This window comes from Symsagittifera roscoffensis, chromosome 9 (genome assembly GCF_963678635.1).
Source record: "Symsagittifera roscoffensis chromosome 9, txSymRosc1.1, whole genome shotgun sequence".
Lineage (NCBI taxonomy): Eukaryota > Metazoa > Xenacoelomorpha > Acoela > Convolutidae > Symsagittifera > Symsagittifera roscoffensis.
Genome location: NC_087070.1, coordinates 16,488,470 through 16,510,847, shown reverse-complemented (window position 1 = coordinate 16,510,847; position 22,378 = coordinate 16,488,470). Strand labels below are relative to the sequence as shown.

The window sequence follows — 22,378 nt, the reverse complement described above, 5'->3', positions numbered from 1 at the left end:
TACCAAACGAGCAACAAGCGAATTTCTTGCAGCTACATCTACGAGATAATGCGCTGAGATTCTATCAGACACTAGGACCTGCAACTCGAGCGAACGTTTCCGCGAGTCTCATAGCTCTCGGGATCACTTTTGCAATCCTCAGCTTCAAGAAGTCCATGTTTTGAAGCTAGAACAACTGCGATTCAACCCGAAAACCGATACTCCCGAGAATTTTCTCGTGAACTTGACAAAGAAAGCGCAGCGAGCGTATCCGACACCAGATTTGCCAGCTGTCACCCCAATTGATCCCGCAATTATTGGAGCACCTGCAGCAGCCGAAGCAGCACGATTCCACCGAGAAACTGCTCAAAGGCAAGAAAGAATAGATGCTGTACATGACAATCGAAATGAACAAACTACACGAATGTTCATTAAGGGAATGCCAGGCTGGCTGAGATCAAAGCTGGGAACAACCACCTGCAACAACCCAGGCTGGCTGGGAACAACCACCTGCAACTACAGTTCAGGAATTGTGTAACCTGACCAAGAAGCAAATCACAATTCGTGAAATTTGCCGAAAAGACGATTACCCGGAAGACAGATTTAACGAAGTAAACGACAAAGTCTCAGAAAATCTTATAAACGCTCTCACAAAATTGTCCACAAATCAGGAACAAATGGAGAAGCAGCTCAGCGAAATGAGATCACAAATAACTGAGCAGTCGCAGAAACAATCTAATCCGCTTTCCGAACAGAATCGGAACAATAGCAGTCACAGTGGTCAGTATAGTGGCTATCAGTCAAACCAAAATAACGGGTATGGACAACAACGAGGTGGAAGACACAGAAATAATTGGTAAAATAAACTTGATTTCAACAATACTCAGCCAAACTTTCAAAATATGCCACCAGTTGCACCACAGCAATATTCCCAGTGGTACCCTCAAAATCAGCAGCACCCAAACTACTATATATATGACTGATCTATTTTCGGAGATTTTATCAACTAAATCTAAGAATAATGCTGTCAAAAAGGCCTGCAACCAAAAATAATTGCCACGGTAATAAGGGAAAAACAGTGAGCCCTACAAACCTATAATAAACTTTGAATGCAGGGGTCCCGATTTGGAACTTTTTTATCCAAATTCAAAAACCGATCCGGTATAACTATTTTTCGGCAGTAATCAAAATTATATCATCAACCAAAACATGAACATTGAAAAGACGAGCAAACAAAAAACATATATAGAAACTAATTAATTAGTAGAAACTAATCAATAGACGATCATACATGAAAAAGTGAGCTTTTTTGAATTAAAAACAACCAATGTGTTTGAAACTTTCTGTTTTTAAATCAGTCCTGCAAGTAAAAAAGAGGCTGACTGCCTTTGGAATTTTAAATTTTTGCACAAAATTTTTCCCCTTTTACCCTATTAGATTGAGAAAAACATCAATTTCTACATCCTTCCGATAAAAGTGAGCTAGTTGCTCAGTTTTCCAATATCATGAACAATAAATTTTCACAGGACCTAATTAGAAAACATTGAAAAAATGAAATTTTGAAAATTAAGAACACTTTTAAAAAGGCCATAATTCCGTAAGCATTGAGTTTAGGAGCTTCGCGTTTTCACTCCATAAATGCAACACTAGTATAAACTAAGGCTTGTTTAACTTTTTTCAATTTCCTAATTTAAGGACTCTAATAGGAAATCTTCTTGCTTTCTAGTACCATTAAATTTGGTAGGTAACTTTTGAAACTTCAAAAAATGCAGAACAGGGGTGAAAATGGGATTAAGTTCCTCAGCAGTTCATTACCATTAGATGGGTAGAATTAAACGTGCTTTTCTATAGGCAAGTTCAATTCATTCTCAATTTCAAATGAAAGACCCCTCTTATCCATGTTACTGTAATTTTTTGTACTGAAATTGAGATAAATGTAGAACTTAAAATTAGTAGCGCCTTTTTCTTTATGAAACACGGAATCAATCTAGATTGTGTATAATCTTACTCCAATCATCCTTTATTCCTACAGCCTGTATTCTTCAGATTTTGCTTAACGCACTTGTACCATCGTTTCGTAGAAATTCAATCAAGGCACACCACAACATTTCGATTGATTAGATCACACGCCTCACTTCATGTGCAATGGCTGATTGCTTTTTTGCAAGCAATCAAAAAAATGATATTCAACAGACAGCAATTATATTATCGCTTTTTCTCTTAACGCCCAGAAAAAGTTGGTAAAGTTGACTTCACAGGTGTAATTTGATTTAAGTCAGCTACCGGGCCATAAATGGCTATACCAGTTAATATATTATATACAAAATACAAATCTACACATAGTCATAATAAAAGAAAGAAATAATGAACGAAGCTTGTGTATGCCTACTCCTTAAATAATAATCGCACGGCCGTGAAATTTTACATGTTCATATTAATACGAGGATTTCTATGGGCTATGCTCTGGGTGCAAAAATGGGTTTACGTGACTACTATTTTCGTTTAGCAGTTCAATTCCATAAGACGGTGAGAATTGCGAACATGGATTTTTTAAAATAAATTGATTCATTTTCATTTTCAATTAAGGCATATCTATAATCAATGTTACTGAAAGTTTATGAAACAATTTGATAGAGATATACGCTATACTTCGAACTATTAGCATTTTCTTTGTCATTTAGTAACAATTTATTCGAACCATCTTTTACTAATCTAACATCTTAACCTGGCACACGAATTCTTTCATTTTTACTCAACACGCAACGCTTTAAAAACTTCTCACGCGCGATTCTTTAGCCTCTTTTACGAGTAACAAAAAAGTAAGTCTTATATGAATTTTCTTATTTGGGACCAGTGAACTTTTTTCAAACTGTGTCCTTTTCTTGCTCGAGGTTTAATAAGAGAGTCTGAGCAAAAGCCTCGAACTAAGGCATAGTCGATAGTGATATTAAATTAAGTATATTCGACATTATTTTCTTCAAAAATGAACCGAGAAAAAATCCAATTTTTTTTCACTTTTTCGCAGATAACTTGTTTAAATTTATTTCAGAAATTGTTTACTTCCCAAAATGCTCTATAAGAAAATTCGAAAATTAATAAATATATGTAACACTAAGTTTTCACGTTGTAACTGTAAGATTATCGCTTCATTATGAGCCTGCTCACTTCATCATTTATTCGCTCGAAATTAGACTAAAAAATCAAATATTTCAAACCGGCACTTAGAAATGTCTTGGAAAATTTTTGCCGTTCGAATCGCCACTGAAAGGGCTTCAATACCCTGTATCACTCAACCCCTTCCGATGATATTTTTGTGTACCTGATTTTGCGTGGAAAAAAGTTTTAAAAGACTACAACACATCCGAAGACAAAGTTTCTGCCCACTTTCAGTTGTCGGAACAAAAACACTCTTCATCGATCATTAAATTCAGTACCAGTTTAATAATTCAGTACCTCAGGGACCGTGCGCGATCCTTATAATTTAAATACTGCATCTATTTCTCACTGAGTATTTCAATTCAGTTCAAGTAAGTAGAAGCTCGCGCCGATAGCATAATTACCGCGAGGCACTTAAATTTATGCATAGATTTTAAAAATATTCATAAAAACATCTATTTGAATATTTTTTGAAAATCTACCGTACAATCTAACTTCAACCATTAAACTATTTGAGCGGATCTTACTATCTGAGGAGAAATTCTATGATAGTTCAATTGGGAAAAAAAGCAGGGATGGGATGGGTCACAAGAACCATCGCTTCTTTAAATCAATTTAGGAAACAATTATTCACTTGGTTCAAAGCAATTTGTTTCATCCAATCAAAATTCAGCATATGACAATTTGCCTCAGAGCTTAAACTTGCCTTTTACTTCTAGGAGGTGATCGTTCACTTGGTTATTTAAGCGAAAATTAGTCAGATGGCCTGGAAAAATATTGTACGGTTTATCAACAGCATATCTGAATTTTAAAGACACTCAGAACTGTATGGTGCTTTTCTTCGGATTTCCCATTCATGATTCAAGTCTAAGTGATTGATAAGATCTAAAATCTTCTCGTCAACAGATGAAGTCAACTTTATTTCTATCTCATCAATAACAAGCAACTGAAGTCCAGTTTGATTCAAAACCATCGCATTACGTCTTGCAAGTTCTTCACTTTCTTCCGCGGGCCACGGCAAAGAGAGAAAAAAATTGGTTCGCTGTGGCTGGCGACCTCGCACACTGACAACGTCCAAACACTTTTGAGTCTGGAGAAAACTCTCCAAAACTTGAAAAGAAAAAGGCGACAAAGAATATTCAAATACCAAATTCAACAAAGATAAGTCACTCTGCAATAAAGTGATGAAGGTAAATAAGTTTGGAAGAGATCTACCAATCAAATGATTCCTTACTGTAATCTTATCAATGAAAAGGTACAAATCTTTAATAGGAGTACCGCTGTATAATAACCTGAGAGCAGTAAAATTACACTTGACTATCGTGCATTTTTCCGGCAAAAAATCCTCACAATACAGCCGATCATCAAGAGACATATCTTCGGTTTTTAGCAGAAAAAACTCAAAGATAAGCATATGAGGAAACATGGTTTTAAGTTGGCATAAAAGCTTATATGGCTCATCAGAATAACTAACCTTGTGCAACGCAAATTTTGTGATATACTTCATGTCAAGGAAACTGAACTGTGACACAAGTGAACCAAAAGAACCACCAGGGACGTCCAGATTTTCGTAATCTAAAGGCGTTACTATAAATTCCGTCACCTTTCCTTTCTGTATGGAATTTCGAATAGCATCTGGTATAGATATTTCTCCTGTATTAAACTTGACGCTTTTCACAGAAAACATATAGGAATCCAGATTGGCGATAATATCCGAAAAACCTGAGCCTTCAGCTGACATCGGACGAAAATCTATAGACATTTCTATATTGAAGAACTGCAAGCTGAAAAGTTTAAGAATTGCTGCTCGCTTGAATTCATCCGAATCATGTTTATGCAAATCGAAATTGTCGGTTAAACTACGGCGACGTATCGGCTTGTCAGATGACACACAAACTACCATAGCTTTACGATTCACAAAAGAACACAGGGCAGCGAAAATTTCATAAGAGTTCGGTTGCCCATCTTTGAGTTTTTGCTGCGTCTCATCATTTTTATCTGTTTTGAAAAACACGAATTTAGAAAACTTCCAATTTCTGAATTTCATTTGTCGTATTACTTCCATTTTGTACAACAGGGATCCATACATGCTAGTTCCAAATGGTACAAGCAGAAAAGAATCATCGACGCGGTTATACATAGTACGGCAAGTGGCTCGCAATACAAGAACATCTCGGATAGCGCACCTGAGATATTCAGATATGGTTTTAGTTTGATATCCAGAGTTGTCGACCAGCAATTGAAAAATGACTCCGCTCACGTTAAAAGGTAGGCTAAGAAGATTTGGCTCGGGAAAATGCATCTTAAAAAAATCTGCAAAACATCAGTAAAACAAGCTAATCTGAAATATAGAACATAAGCATTAGAAATTTGATAGCTGGAAAAGTGCCAATAAACGCAAGAAACCGAAAAAAATGGCTGAATTGTTTTTTTAAGAAAAATTCAACTATCAAATTTCACGGATTTAAATCTATGGCCTTACAGCTTTTTATCTTCTAGATCTTTTTCGGATTAACCACTTTTCAATAATATTAACCCAATTTAAAAACCGAGATTAATAGCTGGGAACTTCAAATTGATTTTTGAAGTTTGAAAGTTTTTTTGGTCATTTGCTCTTCCATAATTTGCATTTTTTTTAGCAACTGAATTTGAACAGCACTGAAGAAGAAATTAAAATTCAAACCACAAAAATCAAATGAGGCCAGAACCAATTTTAGGAATTTTCCTGAAAAACAAACTCGACTTATGTAAGTGTCTTCACTATGTTTAGTGACACTTGGAATCGAAAACGAAATCATTTAAAAACCTTGCATGCGAACAAAAAAGAATATTTTGCTTCATAATTTTTAGCACAAATCGAAATTGCTTCATAATGTTTATGCAAATCGAAATTGTCGGTTAAACTACGGCGACGTATCGGCTTGTCAGATGACACACAAACTACCATAGCTTTACGATTCACAAAAGAACACAGGGCAGCGAAAATTTCATAAGAGTTCGGTTGCCCATCTTTGAGTTTTTGCTGCGTCTCATCATTTTTATCTGTTTTGAAAAACACGAATTTAGAAAACTTCCAATTTCTGAATTTCATTTGTCGTATTACTTCCATTTTGTACAACAGGGATCCATACATGCTAGTTCCAAATGGTACAAGCAGAAAAGAATCATCGACGCGGTTATACATAGTACGGCAAGTGGCTCGCAATACAAGAACATCTCGGATAGCGCACCTGAGATATTCAGATATGGTTTTAGTTTGATATCCAGAGTTGTCGACCAGCAATTGAAAAATGACTCCGCTCACGTTAAAAGGTAGGCTAAGAAGATTTGGCTCGGGAAAATGCATCTTAAAAAAATCTGCAAAACATCAGTAAAACAAGCTAATCTGAAATATAGAACATAAGCATTAGAAATTTGATAGCTGGAAAAGTGCCAATAAACGCAAGAAACCGAAAAAAATGGCTGAATTGTTTTTTTAAGAAAAATTCAACTATCAAATTTCACGGATTTAAATCTATGGCCTTACAGCTTTTTATCTTCTAGATCTTTTTCGGATTAACCACTTTTCAATAGTATTAACCCAATTTAAAAACTGAGATTAATAGCTGGGAACTTCAAATTGATTTTTGAAGTTTGAAAGTTTTTTTGGTCATTTGCTCTTCCATAATTTGCATTTTTTTAGCAACTGAATTTGAACAGCACTGAAGAAGAAATTAAAATTCAAACCACAAAAATCAAATGAGGCCAGAACCAATTTTAGGAATTTTCCTGAAAAAAAAACTCGACTTATGTAAGTGTCTTCACTATGTTTAGTGACACTTGGAATCGAAAACGAAATCATTTAAAAACCTTGCAAGCGAACAAAAAAGAATATTTTGCTTCATAATTTTTAGCACAAAAATGAACTCATCAGTGAAGCTTCAGCACTCGTTCCAACACATTCCTTCAAAATTTTCATGTTCTCGAGAAAAAAACTCGATTAGTTGTTTCAAACAAATTATTATAATGCAGTAAATAATGGGCCGAGTCCTTTTGTTCTTGCTGTTCATTATTTTAAGTTCATCTTTTCCCAAACTCAAGAAATAAAGCAGGATATTTTGAAAACAAAATCAAAAAAGTTAAGTTTAAAAACGGGACTGAAAAAGAATAAACCGGAACTCGTCAAAAAATATCATCAACTTAAGCATGTACTAGAAGCAATTAAGATGATAGAATGTCATCACAGAAAATGATTTTAACGAGCAGTTCTAAATTTTCAAAATTTTACACATCCACACTCAATTGTTGAAACGAGATTTGATGAATCAAAGCTACGGCCGATCTCGCATGTATGTATGCATGCATGTATGTATGTATGTATGTATGTATGTATGTATGTATCTATTCATGTATGTATTCATGCATGCATGCATGTATGTATTCATGCATGCATGCATGTATGTATGTATGTATATATGTATGTAGGTAATTATGTAGGTATTCTTATTGATATGACAAAATGGGAGATTGCTCCATCTGCGTTCAGTGACAAATGCTACAAAGTTCAGTCTATAAGCAACATAGTAAAATATTTAGGTCCGATTGCAATTGTTATAATGTTCCAAGTATGATTTATAATCCTCGACTTGGTATTTTTGCAATGAAAAACTGTTTTTCTCGGCTAACTTCAGTCGCGCTCGTAAATAATCGGGAACAGTTCTTGTATACTTCAAATGGAACCGTTGCTGTTTTGAACTCAAGACTAGGAACTTGAACTTCTTCCTGTCACACTCGAAATTACTATACAAAATTACTACATTACTACTAAGAAAATGATTTGAACGAACAATTCTAAATTTTCTACATTTTACATATCCACACTCAATTAACGAGAATAGACGAATGTATGTTTGTAGTTATGTATCTTCATTGAAGGCAGATTAAGCAATTTCCCTTTTAGTCAAACCAACATTAAAACCTACAAATATATCTACATATATACAAGCTTTTTTCTAATTATCAGCTATTATAAATGGGAATTCAAAAAATGGGAACTTGATGTTGACTTTTCAAATATTGTTGATTTTTCAAATCTTTGAGTGTGGCAGGAAGAAGTTGAAATTTAGATCCATCTGAACTATTCAAGAATAATTTCCGGCTACGATTATATAAGAGCGCGACTTCAGTTAGCAAATTCAGTTAGCAATTATTGTTGATTTTTTCAAAAATCAACAGTATTTGAAAAATCAACATCAAGTTCCCATTTTTTGAATTCCCATTTATAATCGCTGATAATTAGAAAAAATCTTCAAAAATAACAAATATGACAGAAGAAAGTAGCAACAAATCAAAGACTAAGAGTAATATTTGGAGACATCTAAACAGCGTAAACAGTTCCGGTTTATGTATTCAATAGTTTTAATATGACCCTTGCTTAGGCTGTATGTATGTATGAATTTCGTGTGTATGTATCTATGTATGTGTGTATGCTCCACATACCCACACTCATTTAACGAGAATAGACGAATCATAGCTTCAGCCGATCACATATGTATATATTTTTAATGTATGCATGTATGCATGTATGTATGTATGCATGTATTTATGCATGTATCTATGTATGTATGTATGTATGTATAAATGTATGTATGTATGTATGTATGTATGTATGTATGAATGTATGCATGTAATATATGTATATATGCGTATGTATGTATGTGTACATGTTCCATTACAGAAATAATAACCAAAAAAAACATACCATATAAACTTCAACTGGATTTCGAACTCAAGTGTCATTGTGGTTCCCAAGTATCATGATTTCTAATGCCTGGAAAAATTGTGGGTCTAATACATTTGGTTTCGCAAAGTAAATCATGGGTGACGAAAAGCGTAGGAAAACACTTTCAATTCATTCATACTGTTCGCTGATTATGTTAAGGAGCTAAGTACGGCACAAACCAAAATTCATTTATTCCCTTGCATACAAGAGTTCAAAATCAGACGAATTTGTCTTAAGCATTGTGCATTTAGAAGAGAGAATAACCAAAGATGCCTCAATGAAATCCGATAAACTTCCATTATTTATGGCATTCTAATCCATAATTTATGGCATTCTAATGTTCAGAGGTACGCTTACCCAATGCGAACTGAATCTCACACTTCTCAAATTGGCCATCAGGAAATTTGACCATCGCCCAGCCATGACTGTAAAAAAGTTCAATGACCATTCCAGACAGCGAGCATGCTCACTGAAAAGTTTCAAAAAACGAAGCAGTTTTTCCGTACTCGTTCGAATATCCGTAATGCAAAACAGAAGTGACAGTTGAATTCAGCCGAGGTTCACAGAGGTTGTTGAATTTCGCTGAGGTTTGTACCATAAAACGCGAGCAATCATGGCTCCGTTACTCCCAAAGACGCCAAAGTACAAAAAACGCGCCAAAATTTAGAAGGGCTGATAAACTCATCTATTTGGTCATGATGACGGTCTTCATCCAGAACCTCATTGATAAAACAAACAAATTTGGAAAATATCCTATTTTCGTCCTTCTAATAATTTCGCGTTTATATGAAAGTGGTCCATAACAACTAGTTCCGAACGATACGTGTAGAAAAGCAGTATTCACACTTACATAAAAATCACGCCAAAATCTTTTAATGAAAAGATATCATGTACCAAAGCTGAGATATTTTGATACGCTTTCAGATTGATATCCAGAGCAAACGACCAGCATTTGCAGAATAAAGCCGAGAACTTTCAAATTAAGACCCAGCAAGTTGGCTTCTTTCAAGAGTACCACTTTAAAAAATCAATACAATACAGCAAACACAAACTAATCTGACACAAACACAAGCAAACAAACATTTCAGAATCAAAACTTGATTCAAACGATAATTACTCTAGCATTAACGAAAAACCCTCTACTGAATTAGTTTATCGACTAAAATACTGCATTCAGTTTTCTGGATTTTTGATCATAATTGGCTACAAATTTTTTTACACAGAGGGGCAAAAAAATAAGAGCTGATATTCTCTGAAAGTTTACAGCCCCGCTTTGTAGTCGCCAAAGCGATATAACATATACCATTAAAGGATATAACATCACAGCTGGCAAATTTGCAAATTACAGGATTATAACAAAGTGAATTTCAATTATAATAAAAATTGCCGAATTCAGAAGAGAAGTCCGGACTAAGGAAAGAATAAAAATAAGCAAACAAGAATAATAGTCCAAAAATTAAACTATCAATTTTTTATATTTGAAAAAAAAAACGTTTCCCGTAATTGAACCCAGAGTCTTTGTCGTCCGAAGCATGGACGTTACCTCTAGGTTCTCTGTGCAAAAACTGTCATTGGTTTTTGATTTGTCATGGCACCTAACATCTCCCGTGCAAATTCTGTCAGCAAAGTTGTTACTAGTACCCGATTACAATTTAAGAATCATGCTTTCGGTCGATTGCATTACCGTTTTAAGCTAAGTATATTTCAGAGTGCCCCTAGAACAAAAATTGTAAGCATTTTGTTTTCCGAACTCAACCACCATGATAGCATCAGTTGTCAACCAAACTGCCTGTTTTGGCTATATTAGAACTTAAAAATTATTTCAATCATTAAAACTTAAATAATCCTCTTTTACGGCTACTGCTTCCCTTTCACTCAGCTAGAACATTCAAGTTTTTGTTAAAATGTTAATTTTCACAAAAAAAATGCGAACTGAAAACAAAACTAACAATTTCATCCGTTCAAACAACACTGCGAAAACTTTCGGCTACAAAATTCAAAGATTATGATCGGATTAACGAATTGAAATATTCTACTCAAAAAGACCAAAATTTCAAAAAAAAGCACTACAAATGACTATTAGTTTATCGAATATCAAGCAAACCGGTTAGTACAGTAACAACATCTAGCGCCAAATAAATGCTTTTCCTGACGAAGTAGTACCAGCAACAATATCAAACATTGGATGCATATCATTCCTGCAACAGATACTATCATTCCCGACCATTTCCAGAGCTGGACTCGAACCTGTGCTCCCTGTTGTTGTAAACACCTCTAGTTTTCGAGCATAGTCCATACTTCCGATGAGGAAAACGTCTTCGTTTCTCGGGTGCCAAATTGCCTGAAAAGGTGCCAACCACCTTCCAGTATGGTTGTCGTGTTTCACAGTGCGTATAGTTTTAATTGAATCAGTCGATAGAACAGAAGAATCAAATACACGTAGATAATCATCAGAGCAAGTTGTCAAAATTTTATCTCCAGTTACCGGGCTGAAAAACGCACCATTCGCGACCTTTCCATGGTACAAATCGTCCACAAATTTTTGCTTAGTATTTCTCATATCCCAAATTTTGACCGTGTTGTAATCAGAAGCCAATATATAAGGTTTGGTCGGATGCGCAGACACGCATTTAACAGGTTTCATTCCGTTGACAAAAGCAGTTGCAGGAGTTTCACTAGCTCTAGCATCAACCACAACCACGTGACCTAATTCCTCACCCACAACAACCGAATTCCCGTCAAAAAAGAAATCGAACCAATGCATCCCGTTTCCAAACCTGCTGTACTTATTTCCATTGGGAGGATAGTTCACGTTTTCTTCCCTGCAAACTGTCGTGAACTCACAGTTGTTCAAATCGACACATTTCAAAGTTCCGTCGTAGCTGCATGTGAACAATTTCGACCAATCAGAGTGAGAGAACTTCAGACATCTAATTGGCATCTGATGAGGTTGACGAAGATAACATCCTGATGATTTTCCACCTATTTCGTCGGCGTCGATATCCCAAAAGCCTAAATTACCATATTTATCCCCAGTTGCGAGAAACAATTTGTTCCCGGGATGAAATTTAGCATCGTAGATTCTCCCTTGGCAACATTTAGCCACGTCTGTTTCTCTAATCTTCAATTTTGACATCTTCAGTAAAGTTTCCTCTACGTTCAAACATTTCGGCTTTTCGCAGATTTTTCCATTTGCAGTTTCGCTCAAACATTTCTTCAATTGCTCGTGGTTCGTTTCGTCGCCTAAGGTTCCCAAATTTCCATAGTATACATGGGGCTCAATTTTTGGAACTTTCGGTTCGTAGTAAGAAGATACAATCTTGGCCAGGTCTGATTCAATGTAAACAGGATTGACCTTTATGTTTTGCAATCTCTCAGATTTCCTTCTTGGTTCATCAGAATATTCGATCTTCATTTTCGGCTTTGAGGGGACTGACTTTCGAATTTGGACTTTTGGTTTTTGCGGAGGTCCAAGAACCGATGATCGAGCATTGAGATCAATTTCTTGTAAAAATTTTTCGTTTTCAGCAATATTTTTTAGCCTCATTTGCTCGAAAAGAGAAAGTTTGGATCCTGGTTCAAAGTTTTCGTTTTTGCTTTCAAATTTAACTTCAGTTGGTTGCGCAGGTAGGCTTTCATGTTTGCAGTCTTCAAAATTGGGCGAAAATTCATTTTTATTCTCTTCTTTTACTTCTATGTGCTTGGCTTTTTTGCTAGACTCATTCGTCTGAGAAAAACTGTTTGTTCCGCGTGATTTTCTAACGCGCAAAGATTTTCTAACTTGGCTCTGTTCCATTGTATCTTAAAAACAAATCACAAAATTAAACTACAAGCGCACTAGACATCTTGCTTACAAAACACCGATTGTCAAAATTTTTGCCACGTGGTTTTCATTCAAAGGCTCTGTGACATTGTCAATTACTATAATTTTCATGTTACTCCAAATATTGCTTAGAACTTACTTCACCAAACTATCGCACGGAAAAAACGGCTAGCCGTTTGCTGCTCAAGTAGCACAGAATGCTTCAATCACACTGTCTCAAGACAAAAAATCTAAATCAATTAAAAACTATTTTCTGCATATAATTTTTAAAGGGCGACCGAGTTAAATGAAAACAAGCAAGAATGAGAGGTAATAATCACTTGAATAATGTTCAAATGCAGTAATAAAATACCGCTAAAAGTTTAGTACGGAAGTCAGACTCTCAATTTTGTATTATTTTGTCAGAGAAACGATACTAATTCTTACCAATTTTTCTCGACCGGTACAACTTTTTCTTATTTTCCCTCGGAAATCTAAAAATTAAATTTCACGTTCGAAAATTAAATCGATCACGTTTTCGTGACCTTAACACTTTTGCTGCTCGATAATGGAGTTTGCCTTCCTTTTAACAATGGAAATGAAGTGAACTTAAAAAGAAATCATATGTCAGAACGCGAAAAATCAAAACGCTCAGACTTTTTTTAAGACGAATAAATTTAAAAAATTTTCTAGAACAAAAAAAAACAAGCAAAAAAAAAATCAGCAAGACTACGTTCATTACTCTTAAAAAAATCATCCACTGTAATCTAAATTGACACCGAAAAAACGAAAATCTACGGCTAAGAAAAAAATTTCATTAAAAAGTTTTTAGCGTGCAGATCAAAATAAGAAACATGTATCGCCTATATAGCACCATAAGTTCGCCTTAGTAAAATTACCTTTTCCAGTGACCGCCATTCTGTGCCCAAAGTTTTTGACGGGAAAAGGGTCTACAAAACTGTTGCATAATTTCTGCAAATCGTAAGGGTAATGAAGACAAAATAAAATTTAAAAGCGAAGATAAAAATGAGTAAATTGGCTAAACTGAATTTGACACGAGCAATTTAGGGAAACTTTTGGTGCTTAAACATCTTAACTATACAGAAGCAAATAACTTTATTGTAATTTACCATATCAAAAACTTACATAAGAATAGAAGCCAGATTTGATTTGGCAGAACTTTGTTGGCGAAAGCAGATAGATTTTGAAATTATTTACAATTTACAGATATAAATATTGCACAACTTTTCACATAACGTACAAGCAATTAAAAATACTACGCAAAGCTTCTGTTCGACTTTCAAATTACGCTATCTACAGCAAGATTTAGCAGTCATTGACTCTTGTCTTGTCAGTGTTCCCTTCAAATTAGCATCGGGCTTAAGTCGTATTTTTCCACTTCCAGGTCTCGATGAACTGTCTTCTTTTTCCTCTAGCTTAATGCAATTTCCTGATTTTTCATCTAAACTCCTACAAACTATGTCATCAAACAGCAACGCTGCAACTCTGTTAAAAAAAGCGTCGACATTTATATTGCACTTAGACGAAGTTAACCACAATTCAGCTCCAATTTCGAGACAGAAATCATTCACTTTTTGCTCAACTTCTTGAAGTTTCAAACTCGCTGTAGCTGAAATTTCATCCTCAACTCCCTTTATCAAATCAATTTTAGTTCCTACTACGAAGAACATTGGCTGAGTTCGTGTGTTATGTAATGCCAGCATAGTGGAAATTTCCGAGTGCCAGTTACGTAATGATTGAACGGCGTCGGAAGCAGTGACGTCAAATGTTAGAATGACTACTTGAGCGCCTCTATAGTACCCGTAAGTGAGAGCTTTGAACCTTTCTGACCCCGCAGTATCCCACAGTTGCAATCTGAATGGCACTGATAAAATAACGTAATCTGAAACAAAATATATCGTTTTTCTCTCGGTTTATTCAGACAAAAAAAATCTTGAATCCATATAAATATCCCGAAAGCTACCATTATTAGTATAAAAAAGCTCTCTGGTACCATTTCAGAGCCACAATTTTGGACTGATCAGTCCTAAAATTTATCTCAAAACACGTTTAGCAGCAAGAAATATAAACAAATTGAGTCAATGAACGCAAGGAAACAGGAAAAAACGAATTTTGAAAAAACTTCAACTTTCGAATTTCAAAATGAAAAATATATGACCCTAACCCTCTTTGAAATTCAATATGAATTTATATTAGACACTTTTTCTGCTAAAATTAACTGAATTTGAAAAACTGGATTGATAAAACTTTTATTTCGCTGGGAAATCTTGAAATTAAATTCCACTTTCGAAACTAGAATACGATCGTTTTTCGTGACATTTTTAATTTTGCTATTCGAAAGTGGATTTTGCCTTCCTTTTAACAAAGACAATGAACTGAACTTTAAAATAAATCAAAAGTCAGATCTGGAAAAAATTTTCGAGCCTGAACAAACTTTCAGACTTTTCCTGGAAAAAAAAAACAAAATCATCGACTCTGAAAAATTTGATCAACGGGCAAAGTTTTTATTCCGCTAGGAAATCTATAAATTAAATTACACTGTCGAAAATAGATGTTCGTTTATCGCGCCATTTCCATTTTCGTATTTGCATTTATACTTAAGTACATTTAAAAGTGCATGAATATAAATATATACACATCTGTAGTTATTAGAGCGTTTTAAGACTTTTACCAGAAAAAAAAACACTTAAAAAATCTAATGCCTATATAAGAACCTCCTTTACCTTCATCGACTGTTAATAAAAGAACCTCACAAAAGGGTTGATCAAAACAATTTTGGTCGCGAAAAACTTAGCCGAAAAAAATTTGTGTACAGAAGCTCGGAAAAAAATAACTTCAGCCCCCAAACCTTGTTTGAAAATCTACCCCACACAAAAATTATATATCCCTCCCTGGCAATTTACACTGACCTAACAGACAAAAGTCGACTCCGATTGTTGTTTTGTACAAATCTGTGAACTCATTTCTGAATATCCTGTAGAACAGACACGTTTTGCCAACAGCCGCATCTCCTAGCAGCACTATTTTCGCGGCCATCGTGCCACCGCTTGCTCTTTTTCCTCCAGCGTGAACACTCGGCTGTCCGAATCCATTTCTGGAACTTAAAACTGAATCGATAGTTTGTTGCGAGAAAGTTGCCGGAAACGGAGACGCTACTGCTGTTGCAAGACAAGTAGGCATTTGGTCCAAGATTGTAGGCTCCAGTTCTGGACGATCACCGGCCATGCCTTTGAGTTTGACGTCCAATACAAGACTGATTGATTATGAATAGCAAAGCGCATATGCCTCAATTCATTTGCAACTGAAAATATCAGAACCATTGCAAAAAAATCATAAAAGTGGTGTCTCTGATATCACAGTGCAGTAGCGTGCCGAGTGGTTGCCAAATTTTTCCAAAGGTCAAAGGTTCCCTCCTTTGTTATAATGTTACGACATCCAATTTTGATTGACCAACCTCAAAAAAAATATTGATAAAATAGGGTGCTTATAATATTTTCGGAGAGCTCAGAAAAGCAAATTGGACAGCCTAAAAAAAAACGGGTCGACAAAACCTGCCCACCCCAAAGAAAAATTTCTGCGCTTGCCACTGTCACACTAGAAATAGTTAATTGATAGACACTTATTCACTTCAGTCAGTTTAGGAACACAGAGTTTGATCAGCACTGATGTTCTCTTTTCACCTCATTCTAACTCATTCCTATGATCAAAAACTATAATTGTAAACAAAAATCAATATTCAAAAACAACTATCGTAATTAGCAACGTATTGACAAAAACTCATCTTAAATATTAAATCAGTATTTATGAATCAGGTTAAATTTGTCTCTTTTACTTCCTTGGCTAAATTAACTCAATAAACTTAAGAAAACGAACGAAGAAAACCACTAAAACTTTCAATCAACAGCTTTTTGTGGTGGTCTAACTTTTATTACAAATGATTGATTACATGATTTAAAACTAACAACACAACCAAAACCGCTGCCTTGAAATACAGCCTAATTAGGGTTTTCTTCATTACAGAAATAAACTACAACTTCAAAATATCCAACAGTTATTACGAGGAAAATGTAAGGAGTAAGCAGAACTTCAGCGTTGCACGAACAAGCACTGGATTTCTGTGATTTGCATTCAATGAAAAGTAGTCAGTAAACGTATCTCCTTAAATTATGAAGTTTCATTTTTTTCAGAAGACAATCAACAACAGACAAAAATAAACTCAACAGTTCATTATGATCCTAAACCAAAATTCCTACTCCTACTCCTCACTCAATACAAATAATAAAATTAATAACAATATGACACAACTATGATATTCTGTTTATTTCTGTTAATGGTCTAGTACTCAGAAAGGATACTTAAATGTTTTTTTTTTTGAAAATGTCAGAATTTCTATCTGAACTGATAGAAATGAGTTTAATCCCAAAGAAAACCGACTTTGAATATTTTGTTAGTATTTGGAAAAATGATCATCAAATTATTTATCAACAATGAAAGCAGCATAACACTGCATTATCTATTTTCAACGAATGGTTTGTTGTTTAATTATTCATGGGTATTTAGTTATTCGTGAACCAATTGAGGACCAAATCTGACTTCAACAAACTTCGAGACTCACTGTTTTCAAGGAAACAGTCCTCCGGGTAGTCTTCATATCGATAGATGTCCCTTATTGTCATTTATTTTCATTCCAAATTACACAGATCGCAGTCATACCGACATTCCTTCAATGAACAATCTCTTTACTTGATCGTTTCGATTACATTTAGAGCATCGAGCCTCTCTTGTCTCTGGCACGTTTTTCTGTAAAAGCGTGCCGCTTCAATTTTTGCATCAGCGGCTGCTAGATCGATTGGCATGACGGCCAATAAATTGAGTTTTGGATAGGCTCGTTGTACCCGTGTCACCCGTATTGCTGCTGTCGATCCTTGCGGCGTTTGTGGAAATAGAGTTGGCAGAAACTCGATTATGTGCACTCTTTGCAGAAAATGGGTACAAAGTAAAGGGCCAAGCAAAGACAAGACGTTGTCGGCACAAATTGCTTGAAGGATGCAGAAGGGAAACTGCAAACTAACATTGCTGCTCGTAAGAAAATATGGAAAGACCATATGCATGAAATCATGAATGTTGAACATCCTTACACTAGTAGTGACAAACCGGCTGTAGAAGGACCTTTTGAGAAAGTTACAGTGGCAGAGGTTAAGAGTGCCTTGCGAGCGTTAGCGAGCAAGAAGGCTCCAGGGCCAAGTGGTATCACTGCAGAGGTGCTCAAAGCTGCCGGTGACCCTTGCATTGATGTACTGACAACTATTTGCAACCAGATCTTATTTAAGGGTAAGATGCCCGATTACTGGAAACTGAGCTCTCTGATTCCACTGTACAAAGGTAAAGGTGACTCTCTCAGTACCAACTCATATCGTGGAATAAAGTTACTGGAACATTCTTTTAAACTCTTGGAGAACGTTTTTGAGTCAAGACTCCGTGATATGATTACAATTGACAGAACACAGTATGGCTTTATGCCAGGTCGCGGCGTTGTCGATGCAGTTTTTGTTGCCTGTCAAGTTTGCAGCAGAAAAGAAGCCCCTTTACTGGATTTTTATCGACCTGGAGAAGGCCTTTGACCATGTCCCGCGGCGCCTCATTATAGAAAGTTTGAGGCATAAACGCATACCAGAGCATTTCATAAACGCTATTATGGCAACATATGACGATTGTAGGACCTCAGTTATTGTGTACGGTGAACCGACAGATGCTTTTGATGTTACTGTTGGTGTGCATCAAGGTTCAATCCTCAGCCCCCTCCTGTTTATCACGGTTATGGATTATCTGACTGAAGAAGTGCGAGATGGCTCCATACTGGAAATGTTGTATGCGGATGACATAGCACTCGCAGCAGAGACACCCGAAGAAGTCATGAGGAAGTACAGAATGTGGAAGTCAGCATTGGAGTCCAAAGGCCTTCGGGTTAATGTGGGCAAAAGCAAGGGAATGGGAGACCTCCCTAGTGTCACCCGTATCGCTGATGTCGATCCTTGCGGCGTTTGTGGAACTAGAGTTGGCAGAAACTCGATTATGTGCACTCTTTGCAGAAAATGGGTACATGTACGCTGTACCGGTGTTAGAGGAAGTTTATCTCCACACGAAGTTTTCAGTGTTCTACATGCCAAACCCCAGCTGCAAGTGATCCTGCACCCCGTAACAGTTTCGACGAGTTAGAGAGTGTTAGTCAGTTTTGTTACTTGGAACACACGTTGCATGCTACTGGAGACTGTGAAATTGCTATAAACGAGCGTATCAAGAAGGCATGGTTTGCGTTTCATAATCATGGATTCGACCCCCTGCCGACCCAAAGGGTCCCCCCTTTGATACTTTTTCGGAAATCCATTTTTGGCCGACCGACCCTAAAATTTTTCTAAAGGCGCCTTCGGCGCCAATATATACTAACTTTGAGGGGGAGCGCGCGCCAAAAAAACGCGATTTTTTTTGTCAAAATTTTTCAAAAATTGCCAAAAAACGGCTTTTTTGACTGTTTTTTCAAAAATTTGCCTGCGGCGCAGAAAATTTAGCCAAAGTAGGGGCAAAACAGTGCTTTGGGAGAGCTCGAGAAATCAATTTGGTCGACCTAAAAAAAAAAAAAGGTCGTCAAAATTTTGGAAAATTTTTTGAAAATCCGCCCCCCCTCGAGAAAATCCTAGATCCGCCCCTGGTTTGGCCTAAAGTTGTATCGAGTTGCAAAACGTTGGAACATAGGAAATTAGTATAAGAGCAGAAGATTTATTTTGGAAAATTTTTGCATGCAAACGCTAACACAGTGCTGAATTATCCGGACTATATGAACAAAACTTGAAATATTTGTTGCGTTTTTCTCAAATTGAGTTGAGATTAGACAAAAACAAGAACCAAAATCGCTTACAATTTTACCAGAATTATTAAGGTGCAATTTATTTTGCGAATTGTGAAATCAAAATTATACCCCAAAATTGGGTCATTTCAGCTGTTTTAAGTTGATCAAGAACTAAGATAAAACTACCACGTGAACTGATGAAAAATTTATACCAAAAGGAGCCTCGTACACAGCCCAACAAAGAAGGGTAAAATCTGCGCTGTTTTAAATGTTTTAAGGAAAGATTTTTGATTTTAAACAGCAAAAATAACATTTTTTGGCTATCAAGCAAAAATACTTTCCTTTTTACAGCTTTTTGGAGATTTGAACCATCTAGGTCTTTGTTGTGCTGCGTAAGAGGATCCTTGTGCTATACCTGATTCATCGATAAATTTGGTAGTTTCAGCGTAATTTTTGATTAACTTATTACCCAAGGTAACTAATATGGGTTAACTAATAGGTAACTAATAAGGTAACTAATTATTAGCCATTTTTGGGGTGAAACTTTGGCCCAGAAATTCGCAAAAAAATTGCACCATATAAATTCTAGCAAATTTTTCAGCAACTTTGATCCTCATCATTTATGGTCTAATGTCAATCCAATTTGAGAAAAAAAACGCGTTTGAAAATTCAAATTTTGCTCAATTTGTTCTGATAGTTCAAATCAGCACTGTATCGACAATATCGATTGAAAATCAAAATTGCCTACAAAATCTATCAAAAGATGGCAGATTGCTGTTTAATTAATTTTATGTTCCAATGTTTTGCTAATTATATGGCAAAATGTTCCAAAATAATTTTCAGAATTGTTCATTTTCCGATGAAATATGACTTCCCTCTTGCGTTATGAAGCGGTGTGGGGTGGGGTTTAGATATACACCACTCATACCACACTTTGTGTTTATCCTCTCTTCTCCAGAAGTGAATACTAATCTGTTCACCTTTGTTCACACTCACTTGCTGTTTGAGTGGGAACAGAATGGGGAACCAGCTGAACAGACCATCCGAGTGAGTGTCGGGGTTGATGCTGAAGGAGACTTCTTTGTACAGCACGGTGTCGAAGTAACCTGAAAAGCGTCACCGGTAACTGTGCAAGTAGCATAGAAGTTTTCGAAGGTCTTTTCTGTTATAAGGCTCAGAATCATCAAAAGAATATTCAAACTCCTATTCTCAACAGCCAATCTATCAAATTATGTGAAAAAACGAGGATTATGATCTAATTGACGAATAAAAAAAATCCATGTCAGGCAGTTTAACAAAAAGATACTCGGTTCCGACTATATTTTTTTTCGCTGGGAAATTTAAAAATTAAAATCCACTTTCGATCCTGAAAATAATCCACGATTTATTGCTTCAACTAATCTTTCGTAATTGGAGAGCGTAATGCGACTTGCTTTAAGCAAAACATTGCAAACAGACAGTTGGAAAAGAGTCAATAAACGCAACGAAACTGAAAAAACAATAGATTTGCATTGAAAAGGGCTTCAACTTCCGAATTTCAAAGTAATAAATAGGTGGCCCAAAAACTCCTTGAATATACATTTTTGCTGTTCGATGTTCGATAGCGGACTTACTTTTTCTTTAAACAAAGGAAAAAAACTGAACTTAAAAAGACATCATAAGTCCAACCACTATAAATCAAATTCGAAAATGGGTACATGTACGCTGTACCGGTGTTAGAGGAAGTTTATCTCCACACGAAGTTTTCAGTGTTCTACATGCCAAACCCCAGCTGCAAGTGATCCTGCACCCCGTAACAGTTTCGACGAGTTAGAGAGTGTTAGTCAGTTTTGTTACTTGGAACACACGTTGCATGCTACTGGAGACTGTGAAATTGCTATAAACGAGCGTATCAAGAAGGCATGGTTTGCGTTTCATAATCATGGTGGCGTTTTACTCGGGAAACGGGTATTGTTCATGACACTCAAATTACAACACAAACGCAGGTTACTTGGAAGAAGGAAAGGCGCATGGCCAGAATGATGTGTGGAGTAACCTTATTAGATCGCATTCCATCGTACTCGATTTTGAGCCGACTTGGTATTCAGAAGACCGTTATTGACTGTGTTGAAAAATCTAAATTGCGATGGTTTGGGCATGTCGTGCGTAGAGAAGATAGTAGTCCAATCCAAGAAGCGTATTTCCTTGAGGTCCCTGGAAAAAGACCCAAGGAAAGACCAAGAAAGACATGAGTAGAGGACGTGAAGGAGGAAATGAGAAGACGATGACTGACGGAAGCCGACGCACACAACCGCAAACTCTGGCGCTCGAAGATTCAGGAGCGCCGCGCCGACCCCGTTTGGGCGGGATAAGGCGGCAATGATGATGATCGTTGTGCCTTTTTTGTCAGACTTACCTGGACTTACCATAGTTTTCTGGTGCAGCCTTCAGATCGAAAAGCAGGCTGTTCAAGTTGCAGCACATGCACCTCCTGCAAATGTGGGCTACAAAAAAGATCTCGCAATGCTTCTGGACTGGCTGTAACATCTTGTCAATGATGGAAACGTCTGATAGAACCTTGAAGCATCATTTCTCAAATGCAATTGCAGAAAATTCGCCCGTTCAGTCACTGCTACTCACATATATCCTTGGAAGAGCTGTTCGAATTGTGCGATAGCATTTTCTCGGTCTTCCCAAATGGCTCCACCGAAGATTTTGCGTGGGCCATCTCAGAGCATATGTATGATTGTCAATAATAGTTCAGTTGCTGATTCCAATTAACAAAGCACCAATTTAAAAAGAAAATATCAATGACCAATAGGTAAATGTGTTAGAA

General features: G+C 36.2%; 4 protein-coding genes across 4 annotated transcripts in view; 1 reads left to right on the top strand and 3 right to left on the bottom strand.

Moving 5' to 3' along the window:
• Positions 1-22,378, bottom strand: part of LOC134854908 (protein arginine N-methyltransferase 5-like) — a 568,964-nt gene that overhangs the window by 18,932 nt on the left and 527,654 nt on the right. The window lies entirely within an intron of this gene.
• On the bottom strand, positions 10,830-12,693 carry LOC134854154 (WD repeat-containing protein 76-like). Its single transcript, XM_063870280.1, has one exon. It carries the CDS (start codon positions 12,690-12,692, stop codon positions 11,022-11,024), a length of 1,671 nt encoding a protein of 556 aa, XP_063726350.1. The 5' UTR covers position 12,693; the 3' UTR covers positions 10,830-11,021.
• Positions 13,485-16,016, bottom strand: LOC134854385 (ras-related protein Rab-13-like). Its single transcript, XM_063870613.1, has 2 exons — positions 15,629-16,016; positions 13,485-14,601 (listed from the first exon to the last, which is right to left on the bottom strand). The coding sequence occupies exons 1-2, from the start codon at positions 15,942-15,944 to the stop codon at positions 14,009-14,011; spliced, it is 909 nt and encodes a 302-aa protein (XP_063726683.1). The 5' UTR covers positions 15,945-16,016; the 3' UTR covers positions 13,485-14,008.
• LOC134854727 (uncharacterized) lies at positions 17,825-18,935 on the top strand. Its single transcript, XM_063871083.1, has 2 exons — positions 17,825-18,101; positions 18,220-18,935. Exons 1-2 carry the CDS (start codon positions 17,825-17,827, stop codon positions 18,933-18,935), a joined length of 993 nt encoding a protein of 330 aa, XP_063727153.1.

Bases quoted from the DNA above. Each gene is read 5' to 3' on its own strand.
- LOC134854154 (XM_063870280.1), bottom strand. From the start codon at position 12,692: ATGGAACAGAGCCAAGTTAGAAAATCTTTGCGCGTTAGAAAATCACGC.
- LOC134854727 (XM_063871083.1), top strand. From the start codon at position 17,825: ATGCATGAAATCATGAATGTTGAACATCCTTACACTAGTAGTGACAAA. The intron at 18,102-18,219 runs GTAAAGGTGACT...TACAATTGACAG, and splicing joins TCTGATTCCACTGTACAAAG to AACACAGTATGGCTTTATGC.
- LOC134854385 (XM_063870613.1), bottom strand. From the start codon at position 15,944: ATGGCCGGTGATCGTCCAGAACTGGAGCCTACAATCTTGGACCAAATG. The intron at 14,602-15,628 runs GTCAGTGTAAAT...ATTTTGTTTCAG, and splicing joins AGTCGACTTTTGTCTGTTAG to ATTACGTTATTTTATCAGTG.